The sequence below is a fragment of the Callorhinchus milii genome, unplaced genomic scaffold (genome assembly GCF_018977255.1).
Source record: "Callorhinchus milii isolate IMCB2004 unplaced genomic scaffold, IMCB_Cmil_1.0 Scaffold7, whole genome shotgun sequence".
NCBI classification, from domain to species: domain Eukaryota; kingdom Metazoa; phylum Chordata; class Chondrichthyes; order Chimaeriformes; family Callorhinchidae; genus Callorhinchus; species Callorhinchus milii.
Genome location: NW_024704748.1, coordinates 17,943,499 through 17,970,129, shown reverse-complemented (window position 1 = coordinate 17,970,129; position 26,631 = coordinate 17,943,499). Strand labels below are relative to the sequence as shown.

Genomic DNA, 26,631 nt, shown 5'->3' with positions numbered 1-26,631 from the left:
TTGAAGGAGGCAAGGGAGGGGATGAGATGAAGGGATTGTGGGATGGAGTTCCAGAGGGTGGGGGCAGAGTGGCTGAAGGCCCGCCTGCCAATGGTGGGGCAGGCGAGGGTAGGGATGTGAAGCAGCCCAGAGCCCACTGAGCGGAGGGAGCGGGCGGGTTGGTAGGGGGTTAGGAGGTCACAGAGGTAGGGGGGAGCAAGGCCATGGAGGGCTTTGAATGTGAGGACCAGGATCTTGAATTGTATCCTTTGTGTGGTGGGAAGCCAGTGGTGTTGGGCGAGGATGGGGGTGATGGCCTTTTCAAGCCTGGATGTTATGAAAGCATGTATGAGGATTTTGGTGGCCTGCGGTGCGAAACAGTGGAGGAGCTGAGTGATGTTGCTGAGATGGGGGAAGGCAGAGTGGGTCATGGCATAGAAGTGGGGTAGAAAGGATAGTTGAAGGTCAAACAAGATGCCAAGGTTCCGGACTGGCTCAATGAGGTGGAGTGTGCAACCATGGATGGTGATGCTGTCAGCTCCTGAGGTGTAGAGGCACTGATGAGAGCCAATCAGGAGAGCCTCGGTCTTGTTGACGTTCAACTGAAGAAAGTTAGCTCTCATCCAGGACTTGATGTCTGACAGACATTCTGTCAGGACAGCAGTGGTCCTGGAGTTGAGGGTGGTCCTGGAGCAGAGAGGCAGAGTTGGGTGTCATCTGCATACATGTAGAAATTGACCCCATATCTGCGGATGATATCACCAAGAGGGAGAATATAAATATTGAAGAGGAGAAGATGCCTCTTACTTAACATCTGGCCGATCTAGACACTCCGTGCTCAGGGTGTAGCTTTTTGGAGTCGGTGGCTCCACGTCCACACTGGATGCTTCACTGTGCCAACCTGGAACTGTAAAAAATTCTCTCTCGAAATTCTGAGATTGAAGAGCCTGGAGCTTTTCCTCTGTCAACTCTTCATACTCTGAACCCTGGGTCCCTTCACCCAGTGGAATCTCCTTGTGGCATGTTTTTACTCTTTCTTCTGTCAATTCCTCAGTGCCTTCCTCTGGCTGGTTAGCAGAGATCTTTTGTTTGGTTATCTTTCCTCCCTCCAGTGGCAGGTTGTACTCCTCCTGCTGTGCTTTGTTCGAAAGCTGAGTATCAGAATCAAACACTTTGCTAATTTCTGTGAACTGATGAAGCTTTGGCTCATTGCTGGTGCCCATGGTGGCCTCACTGACTTGCCTGTGGTCTGCGGATACCATTTCATCTTCATCAGCTTTACTATCTTCCAGTGACATATCCTCAGGATCTATGATGGGTAGTCTTGATTTTATCTCATCATTTAGGTTATGGGGAATTCTAGGGGTCGATTCTACACCATAAAAATCACTAAAATAATCATCACATCTCAGAGGGGTGGGAGGCACGTAGCGCAATGAAGTAGGTGTCAGGATTTCCGTTTGGATGTTAGGATGACCTGAGTGGACAAAGACAATGGCACTAGCTACAGAACACATGTAGTAACACAATGACAGAAGCATGACATCTATCACGGCATGATACATTCACAAAGGTAATGAAATGCAATTGTAATCTCATTGCTATTCAATGGATCCCATGCAAGTAGCAAAGATGTAGATATCAAATCCCTATTCCGATATAGTCCCTATGCTACTTTCACTTTGCGTCACTTTAATCATTAAATTCAGCCCTCTCACCCATTTTCAAAAAGAGTTTCTTTGAGTAAGGGATTAAAATCTATTTAAGTTCCACAGAATTTTATTCAAGGTTAATTTATTTTTGTCCAAATGTTAACATGCATACTTGACAACAACATTGTCAAAAGGAATTCATAAAATATGTTTTCTCTACTACATGAAAGAAAAGCAAATTAAATATGCTTTTTTTGCCTCTTTAAAAAAATTAGTTCCAGTTATCAATATAGACCTGTCCTAAGAATTTTTATTTCCCAAAACATGTTTAAGGAAATAAATCTGAAGAAACAATTTTATTCTGTGTTTTCCCTCTTTATAAAAAAAACTGAGGCCAAAGATCTGCTAAAGTAAGGTTATGAATCAAGAACGTTGAATTTTAATGTTTATGAGTTGAGTAAATGGGAATAGGGCAGACGATTGGAATTACTAATATATATTACGCCTCAGCAATAACAGCTATGTGCATTATTTACCATATAACATTAACGATGGGAGCAATTCCTGACATTATTTTGGTACATTTACACAAAGCTTACCTCAAAGAGTAATTATCTTTTGCTGATTATCTGATTTATAATACCCATGGATTAATGCATATGAATTGAAGAGGCTGCCATTTGTATAATCTGCTTGATATAGTACATTGGCTAGCTTCAAATATCAACTTGATATATCTTCAGATTTGCAAATTATGCCACATATACTATAACCCTGTACAATTCGTAGAATGGTGGAAAACAGTGATGAACAGGTAGCGAGACTAGAAAGCATACGGAGTGGGGAGTTTCTAAAGGAGGATTTCAGATGCAGTGGATCGGTTTGATAATGGTGACTGTGGTGAGCGAGCAGATCTTGGTGAATTCGAGGAAAATTGCATAGCCAAGCACACTGATTAAAAGAAAAGAGAACACAGTTTAAAACAACTCTGTTGACATACAGACAGCAGAAGAAACAACCACAGAGCTTAAACAGATTTTTAACACTTATTAAGGAAAAAAAATCTATCAAATGCAGAATGGGTAGAGAACTAAATAGGAAGTTAATCTAATTTTTCTTTAAGCAGGAGGAGGGCCACTGGTAGAACTTCCCAAAATCAGCTGAGAGGATGGCAGAAGTCTTGACAGAGGAAAGAGCAGCCAGGAAGGTTCAGAGAAGAGGAGCGATAAGTGTAGAGAAAGGAGCTACAACTAAGCAGCTATATCTGTGCAAAAAAATCATAAAAAGACTGAAGACACTGAAAAGTAGAAAATAAGTACACTAGAATTTGACGTCTTAACTTTTTTTTAAAAGCCACTGAATACAGTGCAATCAGGATTAAATGAACACTTTTCTGTATTAAATAAAGCCAGTTGTAATACACATAACGGAATGATTAAATAATTATTTAGCCCAACATACACTAGCTGTCATATTTTTAAATCAGAACTAGGACTTGAATACAATGGTCTAATTTACAGAGAAGCACAGCAATATTTTATTTTTCAACAGATCGCATTTGATAATTTCCAAATATGAAAATAAAAGCTGTACAAATTAAAAAGAAAGCTTTGTTTTCATTAGTTCTGTACAGTACTGTTTCTTAAAAATAATTACCTTCCGATTGGTCCATGAAAACACAGCTATCATCGACAAAGCTTCTTGTGCCAGAAACATTACCATAATCAAATATCGGGCCTTCTAGTAAAGTTACAATGTCCATGCGGTTAATCTTTTTGAGTACTGTACTCAAGGCATCAGCTGAAAAAAGAGAAAGCTATTAACTTGTGGGATGATGGAAGGAAGCAATAACATGGGAAAAGGTGAAAAGAATGATAAAAATATGGTAAAATGATAATAAATGCACCTTTAATTGAGAAAGAAAAATAAATCTGTTCAAACAAGTTTCAGAAAAGAGTGGAAAATGGCAAGATGCCCAATGACGCCTCTCAAGTTATAAATCAGCTCATTAGTGTACACAAAGGAAATTATTTTCCCCACCCTTGTAACTTACTGGTAGCATTTTTTCCATCTCGATAAACCCATTTCTTCAACAATATGAAGCTTTGTGTAGTCAAAGAATTTGGATTTTCAACTCGAATCTGATTTATATCATCAACTGAAAAGTTCATTTCTCTTGCCAATTCTGCAAGGAAAACAGATGCAAAAGTTTTAAAAAAAGACCAATTATTTTCTTAGGCATGAGTGTTTGAGTGACAGTAGTTGGTTATAGCGGTATTACAATGAGAATGCAAAACTATACTCTAATCAATTATTATCAGTTAATTATCCAATTTAGTCAAAGCAAATCATTTTTCATATTTTTAACAAGTATAAAATAAATATCTAATTGTCTCAATATCTGACATTTTGTTATAAAATCTAAGATTAATATTTTAAGTGTCAAATAAGAACACAATTGGCATTTGCAGGAGCTCAGATCAGTAATTCTGCACTTCTATCTTGCAAGCTCACAATCCTTTCTCATGCACGTGTAGTCCTTCTGAAGAGCTGTTAAACAAATATCCTATCTAACTTTTCAGGTGGACATTAAATATCCCATGGCACCATTCAAAAAGAGAAAGGAGTTTCTCCAATTTCTTGGCCAACTGTCCCCCATGTAAAATTGATGATTCACTTCACGGTGAAGCATTGCAATGTGTACAATTTCCAGGGTGTGAATTGATGCCACATTGGGCTACAAATCAATTTAAAGTAAAATCCTGCGAGATTCTTCAAGATGTTTTAGTGACTTGATAAGGGAATATATCAGATGAAAGGTGGTTACTATATTCTAGTCGATCATTTAGGTACAACATCTCAAACATTAAAGGGAGAGTGAAAAAATGGAAGCAAGGCTGATGCCTTCCAATTGACGTCATTGGCACTTCTGATGCATGGCAGCATTTGTAGCGTACATGATTACATTAGCGTTTTTTCGTCCACAAAATATACAGTCAATTCACTTTACAATATATTCTGTGAAGCGCTCTGAGACGTCTCGAAGACGTGATAAGGCACTATATCAAATGCAAGTATTATTATTTTTCCTGTATATAGTGCATATATGCAGCACACCGGAAATGACATCAGCAGCAACCTGAGAAGCTGGAAATCAGCTACTTTAATACAGGAAGCTGGATAATCCCCATCAATCACGGGGCAACAAGATTAAAAGCAAACTTGTGCTCTAGTTACAGGCACTCAATTACAGGGTTGCCCTGTGCTTGCATTTAATATAATGCATTATCACGTTAAAATATCTCAGTGTTTGTATATTAAAAGACATGAAGGTGATAGTTTACCAGTCCAGCTCAATCCAAGATGATCTGCTACTATTGCTGTCCTTATGTCCGTCCTTTCACATGGGCTCTGTGGACCTGCAGTTTTAAACACAGCATTAAACGGACATTCCCACCTGGCAAAAGTAACATCCAACTTTTGTCGCAAAGTTACTAGTGCCCAGACTGTAAACAAAATGAATATGCCCTCATGAACTGAACATATACAAATCATTTCACAAGATCTGAAATAACGTCTAGATTTAGCATTGCTAATTGTTAAATTATTTGATATCACAGTGCAATACTGATTATGGATCTATACATGCTGAGAACACCTATGTGGTTTATTTTAATGTTGTGTAACTAGTGGTGAAGAACAAACTACTGCATGGCTTTTAATGTTTTGTGGAACCAGTATTGCATCTTCTAGTGTAACTTATACAGTACTGCAGTGGCAAGAGCTAATGTGCTCTGCTACTGTTTGCTGGCATGCTTAACTAACTGAGTTGGAGTAAAGGGGATACAAGACAGCACGCACAATGACAATGACAACATGATAGCTAGGATAAATCACGCCACAGGCAATCACAAGAATTCATGCACTAAAGATCAACAAGTCGAAAATTTTACAAACTAGGCTTGATCTCCACGATGTGAGCCACGTGAGGCCCAGAAACCTGACTGCTCTCCTCCCCACCAGTCCTTTTACTGTTCCTTGTCTCACTGTCGACCTTTTCAACCTTTGTTTTTAAAGGTGCTGCCTCTGGTCTCATATCTCTAGGAGACCTCGATGTAATGGAAGGTTGACAAGCTTGACCAGCTTCTGACAATGATGCATTTCTTGATGTGCTGTCTTCATCATCAGACATCTCTGACTGCACCTTTTTCTCTTCATCAGCAAGACGATCCACAATCTTTAATGTCTCACCACTAATACCTTTAAAATATTCAATTGTATGTTTACGGGCCTCACTCAACTGATCTTTACCTGTTTTAGTGGTAGCAGTGTTAGATCTTACCTTAACTGGAAGTCTGGAATAAAATTGTGTAGACTTTCCTACCTCTTTCTGCCCTGGGGTTAAAATAGACTGACATTTTGCAGTTGGAGCTACATTAGATTTGTCTATGTTTTTAACTGGAATTCTAGACTTTGGTTCTAAACATTTGTGAGGCTCTGCTTTTTCTGTGAAATCAATTTTCCTAGACTGTTTCACCTTGCTGTTTTCTGGTTTCTGATCTTTATTCTGACAAATTGATGTTCGAGTACTAGCTATTTTAACTGGAAGTCTTGATTTAGGTATTTTTACTTTTTCTGTTTTGTTTTGTTTCTTTTGCTTATCTGCTTTTATTTCAGTTACAGAGCATGCCAATGTACCTGGATCCTCATCAGTTGTTTTAGCTGCTGGTTCAGCTTGTGTTATATCTCTGCCCTGACTGCAGTCAGTTTGTGTGATTGGGGGATCAAGATTGTCATTTGAATTAACTATTGATAAATCTGGCTTGTCATTTTGTATGCTACACTTCTGACTAACAGTTCCAGTTTTATCTGTAGTGATTTCTAAAATTGTCGTTTCTGAAACCTGGTAACCTAATATCACAGCATCCGATTTAATTTCCACCATCTCTGCAGCACCCACGTCTTTCTTCATAGTCATTGTAGAAGCTGAAATTCCCATTTTTATAGGTGTGCGCAATTTAGGATCACCTTTGGCAGCAATAACTGCAGATGATGATTTGTCCATTGAGGTGCTGCTGGATACCATTTCTAGGCAGTCTCCAACAACCTGGACTTTCTCCTGCTCAACCTCTGGTATCTCTACTGGTGCCTCAGTTGCTCTGTCCCCTGGCTGAGACAGTGTTGTGACTACAAGTGTATTTTGAACCCTTTCCCCCTTTTCCCCTGACTTCCCTTCAGAAGTATGCTCACCAATCTGGAAAAATTGGAGCCTTTCTTCAACAAAATCCCTCTTGCTCATGTCAATTGCACCACTGCGAGTCATCTCAAACATCTTCCCTTCATGAAATGGGAAGGGATTAGGCTCACTACTTGGAGTGCTCTCATCTGTTGGGGTTCTGGCTGGGGTTGTATCTGGTGTTGTTGCTTGGGACCTGTCCTCTACTGCTAAGCCAAAGGCTTTTTGCTCATCCTCTCTTAACCTAGCTTCAAAGATTTCATCGTCTCCTCGGCCATTAGACCATGGATCAAAGTCAAGGCCTTTGGTAGCAACAGTTTTAAACTGTGTTGCAAATTCTTCCTCTAGTTTGTAACTAAAATAAGAATCATTAAACCCAGTTCTGTCAGGATGCCTGCCTTCCAAAGTGTAGGAAGCTGGTCCCGGTTTACCATCAGTTTGCCCTTCGCCTTTCGTTTCAGAAGTCTGAGCTTTTGACTGCAACGGCTGTTCTTCTTCAGCTCCTACCTTTCCTTCTTCCTCAATCACTGCAAGTTTACCCTGGCTATAGGAACGATCACCCTGCTTCAATATCCCTTCTGTGACCCACACATCCTTCTTGGGTTCTACTGCCTGATTCAAGGATTTAGAGTCAGTTTCAGTTAAACCATCATCTTCATCTTGTAGGTCGTATCCATCCAGAGAGTCAATTTCAGTGGCATCTGTGTCGTGGGAGAATTCTGCTGTTGTTGCTATAGAGCATTCAGTGACCGACTGATCATTATTGCCATTGGCCACTGGATCATTATCTAAAACAAAGTCATCTGTATTTTCAACAGGTTGAAGTACGTCTTGGGAACTGCCAATATTTTCAGGCTGCCCCTTAGTTTTATATCTCACAGTGTCAACCTTGTCATCCTCTTTGAGTTTAAAGGTATACTTTTTCAATGGAATTGTCTGAAAGATGGATTCATCACTACTTGAATCACTTTCATCAATTCCAGGTGGGACAGGAGACGGAGGCTGCACCCTTATAAGTGGTTCAGCCAAAAAGTGTTTGTCATGCTCTTCCTGCAAATTCAGCTCAATCATTTCTAGCTCATCATCAGAAGGATAGTGTTCTTTCATAGTCATCTCGGAGGTTTCTGCATCTAAAGCATTAATTGGAGGGGGCGGAGGGAACTCAATGTATGCGACTCGGTTTTCCTTTATTCGTCTGTCATTTCCATCCAATTCAGCTGTAAATCTGGTTGTTTCTTTGATGGTGATTGCTTTAGCCAGCTCTTCTTCTTCGGATTCTTCTGACACTTCAGGGATTGGACTGGGTTTTCCTTGTAGAACTGGTAATTGTGAATCGGGTGTCTTCAATGTAAGGTCATAACTGATTTCCTCAGAACTTGGTGTTTCAGGTGTAAGAGGACTTTTACCAGAACTTTCTATGAAGGATACTTGTTCCAAGGTGTCATCTTCTGGACTAGCCTGAGGAGAAGGGGGCTGCTTATGTTGTCTAACTGAATAAAAAGTGCCCCTTGTTTCCTGTATTGTCCTGCTTTCCTGACTGAGTCTTTTAAAACCTCCTTGGTGAACACCTGAAGTTTCCTTTTCATGCTGTTTGCCCATTTGAACAACACTGACATAAACAGGTAAAGTCTTTATCTCTTTAAAACCTTCAATACTTGCTAAGGGCGCTACTTTTTCCAAATATTCAATTGGACTTCGGTCAAAGAACTCACTTGAAAATGATTCTTTAAGAGGACTAAACTCCAGAGAGTCAGGAGATTTGCTTGGGGAGCTTTCTATGTCTTCCCGACAATGGCTTGCATCCATATAATCTCCACGTGTGGCAGAGTTACGGTCTTCAGAGCCATTAGCTTGAAAGACAATAGCAGGCGATAGTTTTCCGCTTTTAACTCCACTTACATTTAATTCTGCTACATTTGTTATCAGTTCAGATCTTTTCACCTGAGTACCATTGCACCCTTGCATCTTTGAAACTGATTTTATTTTTTCTTCGGGTATTCTAATTGGGATATGGGATGGACTTGAACTCTCCTTTTTTTTCACAGTTCGTCCCCTCATTTGCTCCCTGATGCCATCACCATCTTCTTTCATGACAAGCTCTGTGTAAACCATTTTTCTTGATGGAGAAGTTGACTGAGCATCTTTAATGTCCTTTACTGAAGGTTTATTATTTGATGAATGCTCCTTTTCCATTACAGATGAAACAATCCTCTCCTGTGTTTGTCCATTAATTTTACACTCAGCATGAACATTATCAATTTCCTTTAAATTATCATGTACAAGTATGTGAGTAAGCTTGTCCACTTGTGATTTGTGATTAGAATTTCCACAGCTCTCCCAGGTCCTGTAGATCTTTTTCTCTTTATCTGACTTTGTGGACAAAACAGATTCTTCATTCAAACCCGCACTTTTGTCAGTCGACCGAACCACATTTTTCGCATTAAACATCAATTGCTTTGGAGCACTGGCAACAAAATTAGAAACATTCATATTTGGTACAATTTCTGGATTTTGTCTGTGAAGCACTGATGGCATAAGATCTATTGCAATGGTGGAGCTTCCTTGTCCGTTTAAATCTTTCAACTTACTAGTAAGCACTTCTTTTACAGATGAAATAGCTCCTTCACCTGCCTGTTCCAGCTTCTTTTGATTAATTTCTTTTAAGGAAAATTGATAGATTGGTAGTTTGCTTTCTTGCTGTCGCTTAGGAATGAATTTTTGCTGCCCTTCTTGAAGATTCCTGTCAACAAAGTTACTCAACAAAGGTTCGTCATGAGCCAGGCCACTGGAGAAAGCATCAGCAAACATTTTGTATTTGCCATCAGTACGATCATCCTGATAAACTCGATCGTGTAGATGTGTGAATCTGGATAATTCATTCTTCGGCACTACTGGGGTTTCAGTTTTTAAGTGAAGCGAACTAGTCTTTGCCTGTTTACAATGGAATGCAGGCTGTACAAGATCTTCTTTTTGTCTAATTTTATCTTTCATGTCATCTGCAAAATTGGAATAAGTTTTTCGTTCAAAGCCAACTGCAGAATCAGCAGCTTTCTTTTCTCCAGCATTTGCATAACACTTTCCCATGCACTGGTCATTTTGTTTTTCCTGGTTATAATCATCATTCCGTGATACTATATCAACCAAAAGCAGTTTCTCAGGGCTGCTACTGGATGAACTAAAGCCTGATTGCATTTGCTTTCCATCCCTTTTGTGGGACTTCTTTTCGGGAGATTGCAGTTCATCATTTAGCTTTTCCGTTTTGTCACGAAAAAACTGAGATACTTCCGTTAGCTTTTCTTCCGCTTCCTTCACGGTCCGGTCTACTCTGTCTTCATACATTAGTTTTTCTCTTCCACCATCTATTCTGTCCTCACTAAACCGCATCCACAGTGCATGTTTTGGACTGCCAGGATCTGCTGGATAATGCAGCACTGTAACCTTTTCGAAAAGATCACCCCTGTCACCAGATTTACCTACAACATTTTCAGATGCTTCTTTACGTGCTTTGGAAAGAAATTCTCTCTCTTGAACAGAGGCAATCTTTCCTTTGTAATGACCATCAAATGAATCTGTAAAGTAGGAATGAGGCTGCTCAGTAGCTGATTCTTCGGTATCAGAATGAGAAATATCCATTTTTTCAGAATGAAGCATTTTTTCTGCAAATTTGTAAGACTCTCCTCTTAACTCTGAGTATTCATCATCATGGTATTCGATTGAATGTTGAGTCAGAAGCTTCAGTGTTTTGTAAGAATCATCAGAAACAAGCTGAGCAGAACTAGGTCGACTGTCATCTTCCTGAGAAACCGGCGTGTTCACTCGTGATGATTCCATGTAGGATGGAAGAGATTCTTCAGCTGTGAGTTCCTCCTCCTCTTGTTGTGCCTGTTCATCTGATAGCACTTGGCAAATATCAAACTTTTCTGGCAAAACTTTCATATCTTTGAATGCAGTGTGTCCAGGAACGTCTTTATGATAAACAAATAACTCTTTTTCGGGATGCTTTTTTGTCTCTCTTATGATGACCTCTGTTGGGTCTGCTTCATTTCCTTTCTCAATATGAACCTCTATAACTCTTTCCACTTTTGGCTGCAAGTTGAAATCTTTATCAATGTGCTTTGCTGATGCTTCACCAGCCTTATGATTATCTGAAGAAACTCCTGACTTATGCTCAAAGAGGCCAGCCAGTTCTTTGGAAGGATCACGTCCTGACTGGAAAGCCTTCATTATATCACGAACAGACATAGTTTCTTCTATACTCTCACTCCTTTCCTTGCGGGGCGGTGAGTGATAAACCATTCTGGTTGTGGTTGTTATTTGAGTTTCTTCCTTCACACGCACTTCTTTGCTCATTAGACATTTATTGTCCTCTTCCTCGGATTTCATTTTAATTTGAAAAGCTTTCATCTTGTCCTTGACTGACCCAGTCGGCTTTTCTTCCACTTTTGTGAACATCCCTGCAGTTTGTGATGGAATTAATAATTCTTCCACTTTGGATTCCTGAGTTTCTTCTAATGTAGGTTCATAACTTCGGATAACATGGACAACTTCAGTCCGTGTTTCTGTAATAACAGGGGGAATAGGTACATCATGAAACAGAGGTTTTGGTCCAGTGCTCTCTGCACTTTGTGGGGCTGAAGGAGTCTTTTCACTTCTTGTCTCAAAACCACTGTCAGATAAAGGACTCTTATCTTGATCATGTTGAGAAAAATCATCAGGTGATTCCAAGATGGCTTCTGTTGCAAACACAGCGTCTGCAAGTTTACTTAATTCTTTCTCTGAAGCAGAAGGTCGCATGGGTGATGGTGGCATTTTAAGTTTATGTTCTGGTAAAGGCATTGCTGGTTTAAGTATTCTTTTTGAAAATATTTTTTCTTCACCTTCCTTTTTGACATCCATTTGTCTATATTTACTATCATTCATTCTTCCCAGTGCATCAGTTCCAAGATCATTTGTCAAATAGTCAACAACTCTTGCTAAACTGAAGTCCTTTTCATCTCCATTCCTGGTTTTCATATGCACAAATTCAGGTTTAAAAGTACAAAATTCCTCACTGGCTTTTTGTTTTGCTTCTTCAATTTCATCATAATCAAACGTCACCCACTCATCTTTACCCAAATGATCTCCATTTGTCGGACCTCCTTTGCAGCCATCCTTATTTTCTGAAAACACATCCTTCTGTAGAATCTCGCTGACCTTTACCAAATCTTCTTTAACTTTCTCCACAAGTTTAAAAGGCTCTTCACTATCATCTTCACTTTTTCCTCCTTTTGCTGAAATTTCGGATGGGAATGTCTTGTCATTTGATGAATCTGTCTGGAGGATGGCAGTCACCTTCATCAAGTCTTCTTTCATTTCAGCGACGTCTTTCAAAATTTCCTGGCTTGAGGACAACGAAGATGCACAAGATAGTTTCAGTGCTGAAGGAGCAAGGAACATAGAGGTTTTCAATGGAGACAATGTCTGAAGAATTTGAGACTGAGGTTGTGAGCGAGATTCTGTAGATATGGATTTGATCGGCGATAGTAATGCAGTGGTTGATTTGGTCAATGCCGGTTTCTCTGGGAGTTTTTTCAACTGTGGATCTGGCAAAATATTTACAACAGAATACACCGGCACAGTTATGGTTGCTGATGTCACAGATGCTGTCGTTACAGATGAGGATCTCAACGATGAATACAATGCCCCTGCAGGAGGTAATCTAACTGACTGAAAAGCAGAAGATGTTGAAGACGCAAAAGACTTCAGTGGGGAAACACTGGCAGTGAAGGTTTTCTCTACTGCATTATGTGCTGTTGAGAGAGATTTGTTGATTGACAATGCTGATTCCTTCTCTGGAGATGATCCAGATGTTTTACTGGATAAAAAAGCAGCTGCTGATGGATATTTGACAGGGGATATTGTTCCATTAGTTGTTATTTGACCTGTGGATGAAATTACTGACTTAAATGGAGAGAATGATGTAGATGTTAGTCCTTGGGCTGAATCAACCATGGATTTAACAGGGGATGATCCGGATATTGACATTGTTTTCAAAGGAGAAGGCAGAACTGTGGTTGTAGTTGTAATGATTGACTTGAATGGTAAAGTTGATGAGTACATGTTAACTGTTGATTTAGGCGAGGCTGGTGGAGTCATTGTAATAGAGGATCTCTCCAGTAGTGAGCTTGCAGTTGTCACAGGTGATATACGTGAAGAGAACACTGAAGAAGCTAGTCCTTTTACAGAGGAAGATTCAGGTATTATTGACGCTTTCACTGGTGAAGAAATCAAAGCAGAGGAAGGTTTAACAGCATACGGAGTCTGTGTCACTACAGTTTTTATAGGTGAAGATGTGGATTTAAATGATCTAATTGGAGATGCTAAATCACTCATAGATCTTACTGAAGAAGTTGTGGAAGCTCCTAAGGTTGATTTGATAGGTGAAGCGGAAGAGGCAGACCAGATTGACTTTAATGGGGAAGCTGTTGGTGTGTTGGACGTTGAACTTGATAAAGATGTAAATCCAGATTTTGCTTGTCCAGTTACTGCCATGGGAGCAGTTACCCATGACTGGTAAGGTCTTGTTGAAAAGACCGACTTGTATGAGTAAGGTGCAGGTAGAGACCTTGGGGTTCCTGTACTTCGTTCAATGGTTTCTTTAAAAATTGTTAAATAAAATACAAATGCAAAATCAACGGGAAAATTAAAGAAAGAAAGACCAGAGAAAAAGGTGATCAGTGAACAGGGTACACTGTTAGAAAAAAGTACAGTTAATAATTACAATACATTCAGTGAGATGCCGTAAGAAAACAATTTCATTTAGAAAGCCCATTTGAATTCATTTATTTTTAAGCGTACAGATTATCAAATCCGGAAAACGAACAAAAGCAGCAAATAAAGCAGAAAACAGACCACCAGGATGGTCCTTGAGAAGGGACAAAAATAGGTTTGAAGATGGGGGTGGAAAACAAACAAAATACAAACATGAAACAAATGGACACAACAATAATGGACACTGTAACAATATTTTCTACCTGTGTTTTCATGTGCTCTCATTGGTCACTATCTTTGAGTAGATGATGCATTTAAACTAAATATGTTCAGTTGTCAGAAGTAGCAAAGTCAGAAAATGAACCAGTTTCAAATTGTTGTCAGAATGTACTGGTTTAGTACCCACTCTTTCTTGTTAAGCAAATTAAGCACAGATGAATAGACATAGCCCACAATAATCTTTTGCATGCATAAAGTAAATTGATATGCAAACTGTGGAGGGACAGGAGAAAAGGAATAAATCATATCTAGCATGCACTTATATGGCAAATTAAACAATTCCTTCGATAACGTAAGAATTCAAAAGATAATACATATAATTGTAATTCAGAATTAAGTGTCATAAACTAAAAATAGCTTAAAAATGTGCCCAAATATGTGGACTCGATAGAATTTTGGTATGACTATCTCAATAACCAAAGCGATTACTACAGCACACTCTTCAGAGAATAACATATGGCACTGTTGCTTTTAATATGTGACAGATATCATGTGTCTCTTTTCATAGCTGCATAAGAAACTTCAACCTAACTAGCACAATTGTAATCTTTTATTTCTTATAGTGTTAAGGTTGAAGAAAACTAAACATCAAAATCATAATACAACAGTTCAGTTTTAGCCCACACAGAAAGTATTGTATTATGAACAGAAAATTATATTNAAAAAAAGAACGTGATGAAAAAATAATTCAAGTACAAGCTCCACAACTCAAACTTGTGTCCCAGGAAATAGATGTGGATTGGGGTGGGGTGTGAGGGTGGAGTGTGGGGGGGTGGGAGTGGAGGAGAAATGCCATGCAACAACAGGCAACGGTGATAAAATATTCTAGTTATTCACATTTCCCTTTATTTAAAAGTTAAGAGTTTTAAATTTCAAAACCAATAAAAACATTGTTAATGAAAATTAGTCAAGATTAAACTCACTCATTCCAGGCTCAGCAAGATAGCTGTACCGCTTACGTAATGCAATAGATGCAAAGGTTTGACGCCGGTCTGAAGTTCTATCAACCTGGAAGAAATAAGGCAGGAATTTTGCTAATTTCCATCACAAACCAAATTATTATTTTGAATCGTATGAATCTTAAGTATCCAATTTAATAGTAACTAAATCATTCTGTCACATGGTTCTTGATGAATATCTAGATGTGCACCACTGTATAAGAAATGATTTGTGATGGCCCCTGGTGTTCAAGACATATGTGTGTGAATTTTATACCAGTCTTATGTTATTCATTATATAAAGACTAAAGCAAATAGCATTGAAAACAAAACTACAATCCAATATACTTTAAGTAGCGAAGTGGCATATTGGTCTAACAAAATAGTAATTTATTTCCATTTAATAATATGCACACTATTTCCATAATAAGTGTTTTGAAACTATATTTAACTGTTTTTCAACAGCTGATTTTGGTTCTCTGTTTATCACCCTAACTGCTTTTCAGCATAAACCATTAATCCATACTAATCTTGTGATTTTGTGTAAACAGTATAAATGCTTCCTGAACTACAAATCTCTTCAGAACTCAATGTATTGAAGTTTGTCAAACTAGGTGACTGAAAAGGTTAATCCTTTCTTCTATAGATAACTTTCAGTCTAATTTTTCAAATTCTGTTTTGTTTCATGTAGCACATAAAGCACGATTGGGAACGTGAACTAAACTGATCATTAAAATAAAATTGAATTAAGGTGAATGACATTTTTGAGGCACTTGAGCATTGTGCTACACAAGTAAAAAAAAATTCTGTTACTTTCGCAGAGTTGAAATTGGAAATTAAGCTTTGCTTAATATGGATACACCATGGACATAACAAGTTATAGATGAAATTTCAAAACATAAATGCACAACACACTGCAAATAACTCCATGTAATCTCCCTAGCCATAATAATTGTTGCAGACAGAACTTTACTAAACAATCTCAGCTGTTGCCCTTGCTCAGGTATATACATAAATCAGCTCTCTTACAGCAGAGAAGCTTGTTAGTCTGTGTCACAGTAGAGGTTAGTTTTAGGACAAGAGTGAGTTACAATCCAGTTTTATTAACACATCTGTGTTAGTGATTTGAAATATTATTGATATACAATAGATAGTGATGAAACTATTGAGCTGCAGCAGTTGAGCTGTTTTTAGGAATGCAGGCTTTTTTTTCACAATTCATTAATGTCTCCTTTCTCAACCGATTCAATAATCTAAGAAAGTGTTGCAGAATACACTCAAAGCAACAAAACAAAGCTGAGTTCATTGCATAATTCCAAAGCACTAGGGAATGTTGACCCTTTAAGATTGCAGCATCAGCTTTGCATTGGACGCACAACAAAATGTGAAGATTACACTGTTGCAGTTGAGTCACAATGGCTTCAAAATGAAACATTTCTTGGATCCTACCTTACAAAAGTTAGTTTAGAAAAGTACAGAAAATCAGTTTTGAGGGGCAATGAAAAAGATGTTTTGAAATGGAGTAATCTTTTAGAAAGAAATTGGATACTGCAGTTTTTATCATCAAAAAATTAATCATCTCTTTGATTTTAGCATTAACTGTTCAGTTTCACTAGCTATTAGATGTTTGGCTGTCACTTATTTATCTAAGCCCAATTCCACAATGCCCTCTGCAATAACTTAATAGATATCATTACATTGAAACAAACAATTTTTTTTCCTTTACCTCTTCATCTTGATCTGATTCAGTTTCCTTATGGTCCCAAGAAGCATTGCAGAGACAAGGAATATTATAATGGACAGCAGGGAAAAGAAATATCAGGAGATGAAAAGGACCAAATTGGGAATACAAAATGTAAGCTGGTTAACACAAGATCAAACAAACCCAAAGCTAGCAAAAGGAAAAATTAAACCTGATTTCAATTACGAAACAAATCCACAACAAATGATGGGAAATATTGCAAGAGCAAAAGCCTGTAAATTACTGGCCAGTGCAAGTGCCTTGTAAACAAACAAACAAATCTTACTTAAAAATAGGCTTTAGACGTACAAAAATAATAAATTTGACAAAATGCAATATGTATTACCATTGAACAACATTTCCAGATTACAAACAATTTCAATTGTTGCAAACAAATTCTATGATCTTTTATATCTCCCTTTAATATCAGACAATTATCCACGTACCTTTTTATGAGCAGGCAGTGTAATATTCAGATTACAAATAGCCATTTGTGGTAACCCTTTGGAAGTTTTTGCTTCCTTGAGGAATGATAAACGACCACATGATTCCTGGCTGTTGTCTCTGACCTAAAAACAAGACAAAGAGTTATTGTTCAATGTCTACAGAACTAGGATGTCTGGTATTGTTCAGGCTTCTTGGTTAATTGAGGTCCTATTTGCCTGTTCACATGGATGTTAAAGATCCCATGGCACTATTCGCAAAGAGAAGATCCTGACCAACAATCACTAACATAATTATTCCACCACTGATTGTGGGATACTGTTGTGCGTAAACTGGCTGCCCCATTCACCACCACTACTCTTAAAGTAATGCCTGTGTTGCACTTTCAGGTGTTTTGACAACATGATAAGACACTATATCAAATGTTATGTTATATATGATTATTATATTGTTGCAAAATACATTTTATTTTAAAACTAACTGAAAACTGCTGCAAGGTATTTCAGAAGTTTCTTCAGCAAAAAAACCCCCAGCCCATTTCCTTTTTTTTATATAAACATAGATAATGTGAATTTTCTGCTTGAGGCCAGCAAATGATTTTCAGCATAAAATCACGATAACAGATATTTACATATTGAAGAATTTGAGTTTATTTGAGTTGTATCAAATATCAAGATAAATGTTCAAACTAAGGTCTGCAGCATTCATATGAACAAAAAGGCCCTTCACATTTGAACTGATTATTCAGGTCTTTGTGCCTAGTTTATAGATTGTTCAGGATCTGCATCCATCGTTGTTATAGAAATTTTTGTACTTTGTAAAAATATTCTTGAGTCAATATTGAAAAAAATTAGCAATATAATAATAATCCTTGCATTTGATATAGCACTTTTCAAGTCACCTAGACGTCTCAAAGCGCTTCACAGAATATACTGCAAAGTGAATTGACTGTATATTTTGTGGATGAAATATGGCAGCAAATTACGCACAGCAGTGTCCTACCAACAGTCGTTGATTGAAGTGACCAAATTATTATTTTTTTTTCTTGAGGGATTATTATCTGTCGTGTGTAAGGAAACTTGCCCAAGGTTTTGCCCTACCGGGAAACGAACCCAGGTCTCTCGCTTGCGAGGCGAGTGCTCTAACCACTGAGCTACAGGACTCATGCTCGTTCACCTTCATTACAATGGGTTTCACGTGCAAAAACAAGTTATAAAATAAAAATGTTATAGTGCCTTTCATGTTAGGAGGATGTCTCAAAGCACTTAGATGCAACATACAAATTGAATATTTTTGTTAAAAAGACAACTCTTGTTTTTCAGTTTCCTTGTATAAAAACTTAAAAAACAATAATATCATAACCCTTGCATATGATAAAGCATGTCATCGAGACCTCTCAAAACTTCACAAGTTTTCACCGTGAAATGTAGTGACTGTCTATTGACTGTGGTCAATTTTGGCACAGTAATGTCCCACAAACAGCCGTATTTGGTTAGACCAATTTTATATGAGGGACTGTTGGCCAGGACATCAAAAGAAACTCCCTTCTCTTTTCCAATAGTGCCATGGATCTTTCATGCACCTGAACAGACAAACAGGATCTCAGGTTAATGTCTCATGCAAAGGATGGCACCTCTGAGAAAATTGTTTAAAAAAATTGGACATTAGTATCTGAAAAGGAAGAAAACACTTACTAATTAGGGCTTTGCTGCCTTCTGCTGGGCAATATATAACACTACATTTTTCTTTGAAACAAAGCAAATTTTAACCCATTATTTCAAAATTCTACTTAAAATATTATGCCTCCTGAAAAGATAGCAGTCAATATATGGCTTCAGGCATATGTCTGGAGTGGTTACCATTGCGTCTTTCACACAGAACACGCATAGAGTGCTTCAATGGGGGTGGAGAAATAAAAAGAATTGGATCTGAGAGACGTTACGCACTAGGCATCTACCAATTGTTTGAATACAACATTCTGTTGGAGCAATAAGAGATCATACTGCACCTTACCTTTACACTGAAAGGCAATCGGTTTTCTTTGAAAGCATAAAAGGTGAAGACGAGGGGCTGCCCAGCTTTTGCAAGAGGAACCAAATTTCCGTAGCAATCCAAGTGGATGATTTTACCTTCTAGCACCTGTTGATTGCATCATGACGTTATGACAAACACAAGCAGCAACTTAACTCCCAATTCCATTTATGCATTAAAAGTATCCACCAATAAGAAAAATACTTTGAACTTAATTTCGTCCTTCCTCAGGCAAAACTGGAACCTCCTCTCAATATTATTTCCAACCATATGCTTGAAATTACAATTATGATTGTATTAGTACAGTATGTTAACATTGCACAGTATTGGCTGGAGGACCTGTCATCAGTTCCAATCTCTGCTAACATTAACACTTAGATTTTACCCAGAGGCTGACCCGACAATCATGGCTCAGTTGGCAGGTGCAACACTGAGCAATCAAATGATCTCAGCCAGTGAGAGGGAAAAAAGGTTATAAATCTTTTCTTCTTAAAGCACACACACATGAACACCTCTGATTGACTGGTCATAAAGTAGTAACATCGGATGCCTCAGAAATGTCCATTGTAGTCTGCCCACCTCTCAAATGGAGCCAAGAGTATATGGCCTTGAAGACAAGGAATGGGAGAAGAGGGAATGGATCAGCATATTCTAAATTATACCATCGCTCTTTACATCATCATTTCAACAAGTGCAAATGGCAAAGGAGAAGACATTTTTCAGAATAAAAATCCAAATCTACACATGAACAATTCAGTCACACCATACAGAGTGTTCATTAAGTTCAAAATAATCTTTAAATACACTATAAACAAGTGTGAATTACAGTTTAACTGCTTTGGACAGACGTGGGTTACACCAATATTGTATAAATGATTAACATCTGGATTCTTAAACACTTATGTTATTGACAGCAGATGCTAGCTGCAGCATTGCCACAATCCTTATTAAGCACTTTTTCTTTCTTGATAGTAACGTGCGACCTAGAAAAGCTAGACTCAAATGATGTTCATCCAACTGAAACAAATCATTACAAGCTGCGTACATTCTATTGGGATATAATTCATGTCACTCAACTGATATTCACTCATATACACACACACACAAGTAACTGTTAAAAAGACTGTACCTCAATATCTTTGCTCCTTGCCACTTCCGTGAAGTTTTCCTGTTGTTCTAAAGTCTTGTCAACTTTATCATCAGTCATGCAGAAACAACGCAGTCGAGCTTCCACAGGGTCATGCATTTTGGCAAACACAACAAATTTGGCCATGTATGGAACACAGATTAATTCTCGGTAGAGCTGTGTAGCTAAACTAACAGTTTCTGGGACCTGATGGCAGTCTGCAAGCCAAAATCTGCACATGAAATTAGACAAACAGGAAGTTCATTGAGAAATGCTCAGCTCAGCAAATCCTTTTATAATGTTAATGAGCAAAGACTACTGTATACTGTTAGGAAATAGGTTACAAGACTATCTATGAGCCAATATTTCTTGTTTCCCTTACATCTGTTACAGTTTAACTATAAATTTAAAGTCAGTGAAACAATCATTAAAATAACTTGACTGTAAAACTACTGCTTGTTTGGGAGTATTTAAGTTTGTTCATAGTTTGATAAAATGCAAGAATTATTATTATCTTGGACAACTATAAGAGCTCCGAGACGCCATCCAGCGTGAAGGGACCTATAGAAACGCAAATTGTTATTGATATTTATCTAGAAAACCCATAATTTAATAAAGTGGTGGATCTTAAGACACTTATTTTTTGAATGCTTTCTGCTCCACAACCCTTTCCCCATTACATTTCTGCTCAGTTTCACTTTGTAACTCACAACTGCAATACATTATCACTTTAGTGAAGTGACATTGCATCTAGAATGATAATTCCTCATGTGGAAGAAAAGTCCAGATTCCAACCACCACAAAAGTATCACATTATCTAAACCGGTAAATGATGGGAGTTAAAACATTAATTCAATACCCTGTCAGTACATCACTTGGGAGCTCTTTGCATACAAAAACAAGGAAACTAATCAAAATACTTTGGCTATTTTCATTACAGTCAAGCATTGAAAATATACATTAAATATTTTCAGTTTTAAGCGATGTAAAACACTGTACCCTAGCTTATGCTTTGCTAAAATACAACACTTTGTGGGGGCCATGGGCTTAACTACCAAAAAGCCTGTACCTGGCTGAAACATTTGTTGTGAAGGAAACCCCCTCATCCACAAAGGTTAATGGGGTTGTTCCTGTGATGTCTTCCCACTGCGCAGGTGATGTACCTCCTGTCAAATTAAAAGGAAAAATTAACTAGGAAGTAGTTATTTACTCCATCAGCAGCATGCAACACCAATGTGGACTTTATGTTAATGAAATGAGAATATCTTTAGAACCAAAATATTTAATCTTTATTTATTAAACATTGAGATAACAAATACACAAGCTGGAGAAAGACGTAGTTGAACATTTGCCACCCTAGTTATAGAGTTAAATTCTAAGAGAAACATAGTTGCCAGCCTTTTGATAGATCGCTGCATATCTACATGTGAATCAGCTGGGTACAATTAAAATAGTAAGAGTTTGATATTACTGAAAAGGATATTAAAAAAACTCAACCTTTTATCCACTTTAATCCTTAAATTTTAATATGAATGTTGAACAAAATTGCCACAAATATTTTCCTCTTATAGAACCATTGCATTTAATATTTGCTAGCAATCCATCAAACTGCCTCCTGTTGTCATGATTTTCGGATGAGTTTTTTTGGTGTGTTCTCCTATACAGTGTGCTCCAGTGTTTCGGTTCTAATGAAAGGCCACCCACACCTCACATGTTACCGTGAACCAATCTTTCTCTTTCAGTTGGTGGACCTGTTATTTTTAATTTAAGTTGTAGTAACAGGAGAGAAGGGAGGGTTAACACACCTGTTATGCTGCACAGCAGTCGGAGGCTTGGAGTATCGCCTCTGTATCCATTAGAAATTCCTTCCCCTGATGCAGGTGGCACGGGAATTGTCATAGTAATGGGTTTGTGGAATTTCCGCCTTCTGGGTTCCACAGTTACAATTGGACTAAAAGTGGCTCGATTTCCAAGGATCTTTTTTACAACCTCATCTGGGACAGGCTGGGCCTGTGGGAAAAGTACATTCCAATGTTAAACTAGGAACAGCAGTAATAACCTGTACATTTTCTAATCAAAGCAACATAATTAAATACAGTCACTACACTTTAAAGTATATCCTGTGAAGTGTTCTGAAAAGTCCTCCTGCCGTGAAAGGTACTATACTAATTGTAACAAAAACATCAAAAAGAATATGAATGCAAGGATTATTATAGGATTATTACGACTATGACACAAGAACCTTCCTCAGAATACCCCATTTGCATCAAAAAGTATTGAGGCCACACATCACCATTGTAAACCTCCACTCAGTTTTGACCAAACTGAATGTACTGCAAAGGCCAACTCGAAGGAGTTAGCTCCAATGAAGTGCTGACCATTTCCTCCCAGAAGCAAAAGCTTTGGGGTCACTGTGTAATTCCTAATTTTGCTTTTTTAGATCCATCTATTTGGCAATGATCTGATGTATACGAAAGTCATATCATTTCAGAGTCAGATCAACACTTGGAATGATAACATACATGATACATTGTTGTGCACCAACATTACTTTATGATTGAGAATCAGAACAATGTGCTCAAGCTGGGACAATAAACATGTTTTATATAAAGAGGAAATAGCAAGCAAATACAATCCAAGTTGTGACAAGTTGCAGAGTCATTTACGGATGAACATATCAGACTGAATGGGTAGTGAAGGATCCCACTATAAACTATAGTGTTAAGTTTTATTCCTTTTCATCATGTTAAGATATAAAAATGGCAATTGAGTAGAACAAGCACATTTCTCCAAAAGCAATGATTCAAAAGGAAACTTGGCAAGTCAACCAGTACCACTTTGTGTGTATGTGTGTGTGTGTCTGGAATGCAAAGAACTGAGCCAAATCAGCCTAATCAGAATACAAATTTTCATCCTATAACAGTGCAAATGGGCCTCATCGGGAAATGTCACATGCAAATGTTATTAAACATCTGCCTCCATTTATACAGAGCAGATGGAAACAATGTTCAAAGTTCACATTAACAGTGTTCATTAAAGGAATCTGAAGGTCTGAACAACTTTTTGGGAGCACTATTCAGAAATCATGGATTTTTGTAGAAAAGTGTTAAAAGTGAAAGAAAAAGCAGACTAGAGTTCTGGTCAGTACAAACTCAAAACCACAGTCTACTCAGATTAAGGCCAGTGCTCTGCGATGTGAAACAAGCATTCTGTAACTTCACAATCAGATTGAAAGTGTAACATTCACAAACCAGAAGTCACTCCGCTAACTGCATCTTCTGTTTTTTATAATAATAGTCCTTGCATTTGATATAGAGTTTTATCACGACTTTGAGATTTCTCAAAGCGCTTCACAGAATACACTGTAAAGTGAATTGACTGTATATTTTGTGATAGAAATCAAATTGTTCACCACTGGCATTTTATTCTCAGGCCATTGCTGAACTGGGCAGAGCCTGAAAAAAGGTTTAATGAGATTGGTTACTTTCAGTCCAAATCAGGATGACCAAGTATGAAGAGGATCAGACACTCTCAACATTATAAATTTCCTCCAATTAACATTGTAGTCTAGAAAAACAGCATCTTGGTATGTTTCTACCAATAATCTGTGGTTAGGTCTCACCCGGCAGTAATACAGTGTTTGAATGATATCTGCACATATATTTCATGGCATGACCACAATTATATTTCATTATATTAACACACAATGCAGCACAAATTGTGAGATCTCACAAAACTAATGTAATAATGTTTGATAAATATGGAAAGTTGCAATTTTCACTCCCAATATTTCAACATCCCAATGAATGAAAAAATAAGAAATATATATACGAGCAGATAATGATTTATATTCTTCGTTACCTGATGTGTGACCTCTGAGGTTGCCCATTGTTGCATTTCCGCTTATATTTCCATCTCTGGGGACTTTACTTGTGTACAATACAACTCCCTGCACTTTCATGTGCATCATTTACTTGATTAACTGGTTAGAAATGTAACGATACACCGATAAAATATACACAGTTACCTGGAGGCCCACTCGGATTCTCTTGGTTAAGGCACCCTCTGGGAAGGATGCTTGAACACGTGGGATTGTTGAACTGCTCAACATTCCTCCTTCTGGTCCCATCTGATTACTTTCTTGTTTAATACGAGATACCACCGCAAAATACTGTGGGAAATCCTTGGAGACAACTCGACAGATTCGTTTCTTCTCCAGTTCTTCAAGGCTATCGAGTTCTGAATATCAATACATTGACATCTTACTATCACAACTTTTTTCAGCTTTTACTCAAACAAAACTCAAAGGAATATCATCACTTTCCAGTATTTATACATAGAAAAGATGAACTTTCTTTTCTTTTTAGGTTAATCTATTTTAAACTGTTGCTAGTTGTGTCAAATGTCTTTCTTGTAGATTATACATCAAGGCAATTTCTCTAATAGAAAAGACTAATACTTTGTACTTTCACATCCTTTTAGAAGCTGTTTATAAGCAACACAAATAAGATTTTGCATCCCTATAAGGTCAGTTTGACATGATTAATAACCAATCCACAATCCAATATCTAAAAACTGGAACAGAAAATTATCTCCGCTGTGCTTCTGGGAGAGGTTCTGATGGATAGAATAAATAGATACAACTGCAGGAGGGCAATAAGAACCGCTACATATATTTTTGTGTTGTCTTTCCAGGAGCTTTGGTTTCATTTACTAAGTGTTTTCTTAGCTTAGATAATATTTAGATTCCAATATACATCACAGACAGCAAAAGAAAAACACATGCAATGGGTTTTTACAGAGATTATTTTCCACAGGTTCCATCTTTGGTTGGGTGAACAACATACCCTACCTGTATGAGCAAATTTTAAGATGTATGTCTGGGAAAGTTAAATTACTTAAAAATAAAATTGCACGGTCATACCAAATCTGTCTGAGCAGCCTTTTGATAAATACATGCATTCAATTCCTTTGGATGAGCAGTGATGTGATCTAAAATCTGTAAAATATGACATTTGAGTACATCAAATGACCCAAATGGTGGACTCAGCAAACTTTTTTTTGTGTGAAGGGGAGGTTTCCAATGTGGTGTTAAAGAGCAAAATCAAAGTCTACCAAAGCTATTGTGAACATGGCCTCAAGAGATGCCATTGAGCTTGTTCACTCCTGTGGGTTCTTAAAAGTTGCCATTGGGTATCTTCATGCCTTCACAGAGTTGAATTCTCATTAGATCCAGCTGAATCATTACATATCACTAGGTCTCCGTGTTATTTTCATTCATATCCACTTTAACTTAAGCATATGGGTTTCCGCAAGTGTCAGACACCCGGCTGACCAACAAAAATCCACTTTAAGAATGATTGTGACATGGCAGTTTAAAAAAAGTCATTATAGAATTTAGATATTATCCCACAAAGATTGTGCAGTTACAAGTTCTGCAGCATAACAGGGAATAGTAACAGGAAACTAAAGCAGTCAAGTTTTAAGATGCATGTCTGGGTTAAATTACGTAAAAATAAAATTGCACGGTTATCATTCTTCCAGGAAATCATGAGTTAAAAATCTAGCCTCAGAGAGATATCAACTAGGTTTGTTTTCAGCTGAATGGGACAGATTGGTGAACGTTTTTTTAAATTAACACAGAGGTCCAAAAAGCCTCATCAACCCCAGTCATAACTTGAAGCCTCCACATCTGTTGTACATTATGCTATGTTATGCTATGCCATTATATTTTATGAAACTCCTGATAAGCTCTGGACATCACATTTTAGTGTCCACAGGAACGTTTGACCTACACATTTGATCATTATCTTACGTTTAATCAACTTCATTTAGAGGCATCAGATATCCATTTTCAAAGTGATTCTTAGATCAAAGAATGATTTGACTTAAAGGAAGAATGGTGTATTGATTGCTAGACCTTCTATCAGGTACTGATAGTATGACCTGCCAAAGGGCTGTACATATGAGCACATGCATTCAGCACAAATATATTCTTTAAAAACTTGAGGCCAACCAGCCTGAGGTCAACTTACAAGCTTGAACCGAATGAAACTACTGCATCAAGAGTAACACTTTTGAAACAAAAGAACCGAGTCTGATTACCTTGACTACTTAAACAAAAGAAATTCTACAAAATTACTTAAAATAAATACTTAACCTAACCGAAAGCTTTAATGCTGTCATGTACATTTTGGAGAAAATCACATCATGGTTAGTCATTGTTAAACTCACAAGGCAAGGAATATGATCTGTCCTCGCAATTCCATCACTTACAAGCAATAGAACGTGCAGAGGATTTCACGCTAAATAGAAATTGTGGGCGTATCCAACAATTAATATAGAATACTTCCATCTGCTCTCATGATTGTAATGTCGCCTCCGCTGCCAGCTCAATTCTTTAGTAAAGAATCCTCTCCAAGGGAATCTTAAAATAGCTTTTACTTTTATCTTCA

The 26,631-nt window shown here is 37.7% G+C and overlaps 1 protein-coding gene across 9 annotated transcripts in view; it reads right to left on the bottom strand.

Annotated features, from left to right (window-relative positions):
* Positions 1-26,631, bottom strand: part of ank3b (ankyrin 3b) — a 147,909-nt gene that overhangs the window by 8,897 nt on the left and 112,381 nt on the right. For 3 of the 9 annotated variants that reach the window (XM_007897088.2, XM_007897111.2, XM_007897113.2), the window contains 11 exons: positions 24,204-24,415; positions 21,982-22,186; positions 21,246-21,342; positions 20,180-20,408; positions 19,033-19,158; positions 17,022-17,144; positions 14,820-14,904; positions 4,976-5,050; positions 3,685-3,816; positions 3,288-3,431; positions 787-1,456 (listed from right to left, as the gene is read on the bottom strand). In XM_007897088.2, coding sequence (XP_007895279.2) covers positions 787-1,456; positions 3,288-3,431; positions 3,685-3,816; positions 4,976-5,050; positions 14,820-14,904; positions 17,022-17,144; positions 19,033-19,158; positions 20,180-20,408; positions 21,246-21,342; positions 21,982-22,186; positions 24,204-24,415 — 2,098 coding nt within the window. Of the gene's footprint in view, positions 1-786; positions 1,457-3,287; positions 3,432-3,684; positions 3,817-4,975; positions 5,051-5,588; positions 9,687-14,819; positions 14,905-16,560; positions 16,588-17,021; positions 17,145-19,032; positions 19,159-20,179; positions 20,409-21,245; positions 21,343-21,981; positions 22,187-24,203; positions 24,416-26,631 lie in introns of those variants that run through there. The other 6 variants (XM_007897079.2, XM_007897104.2, XM_007897115.2 and 3 more) reach the window with 5 other exon arrangements.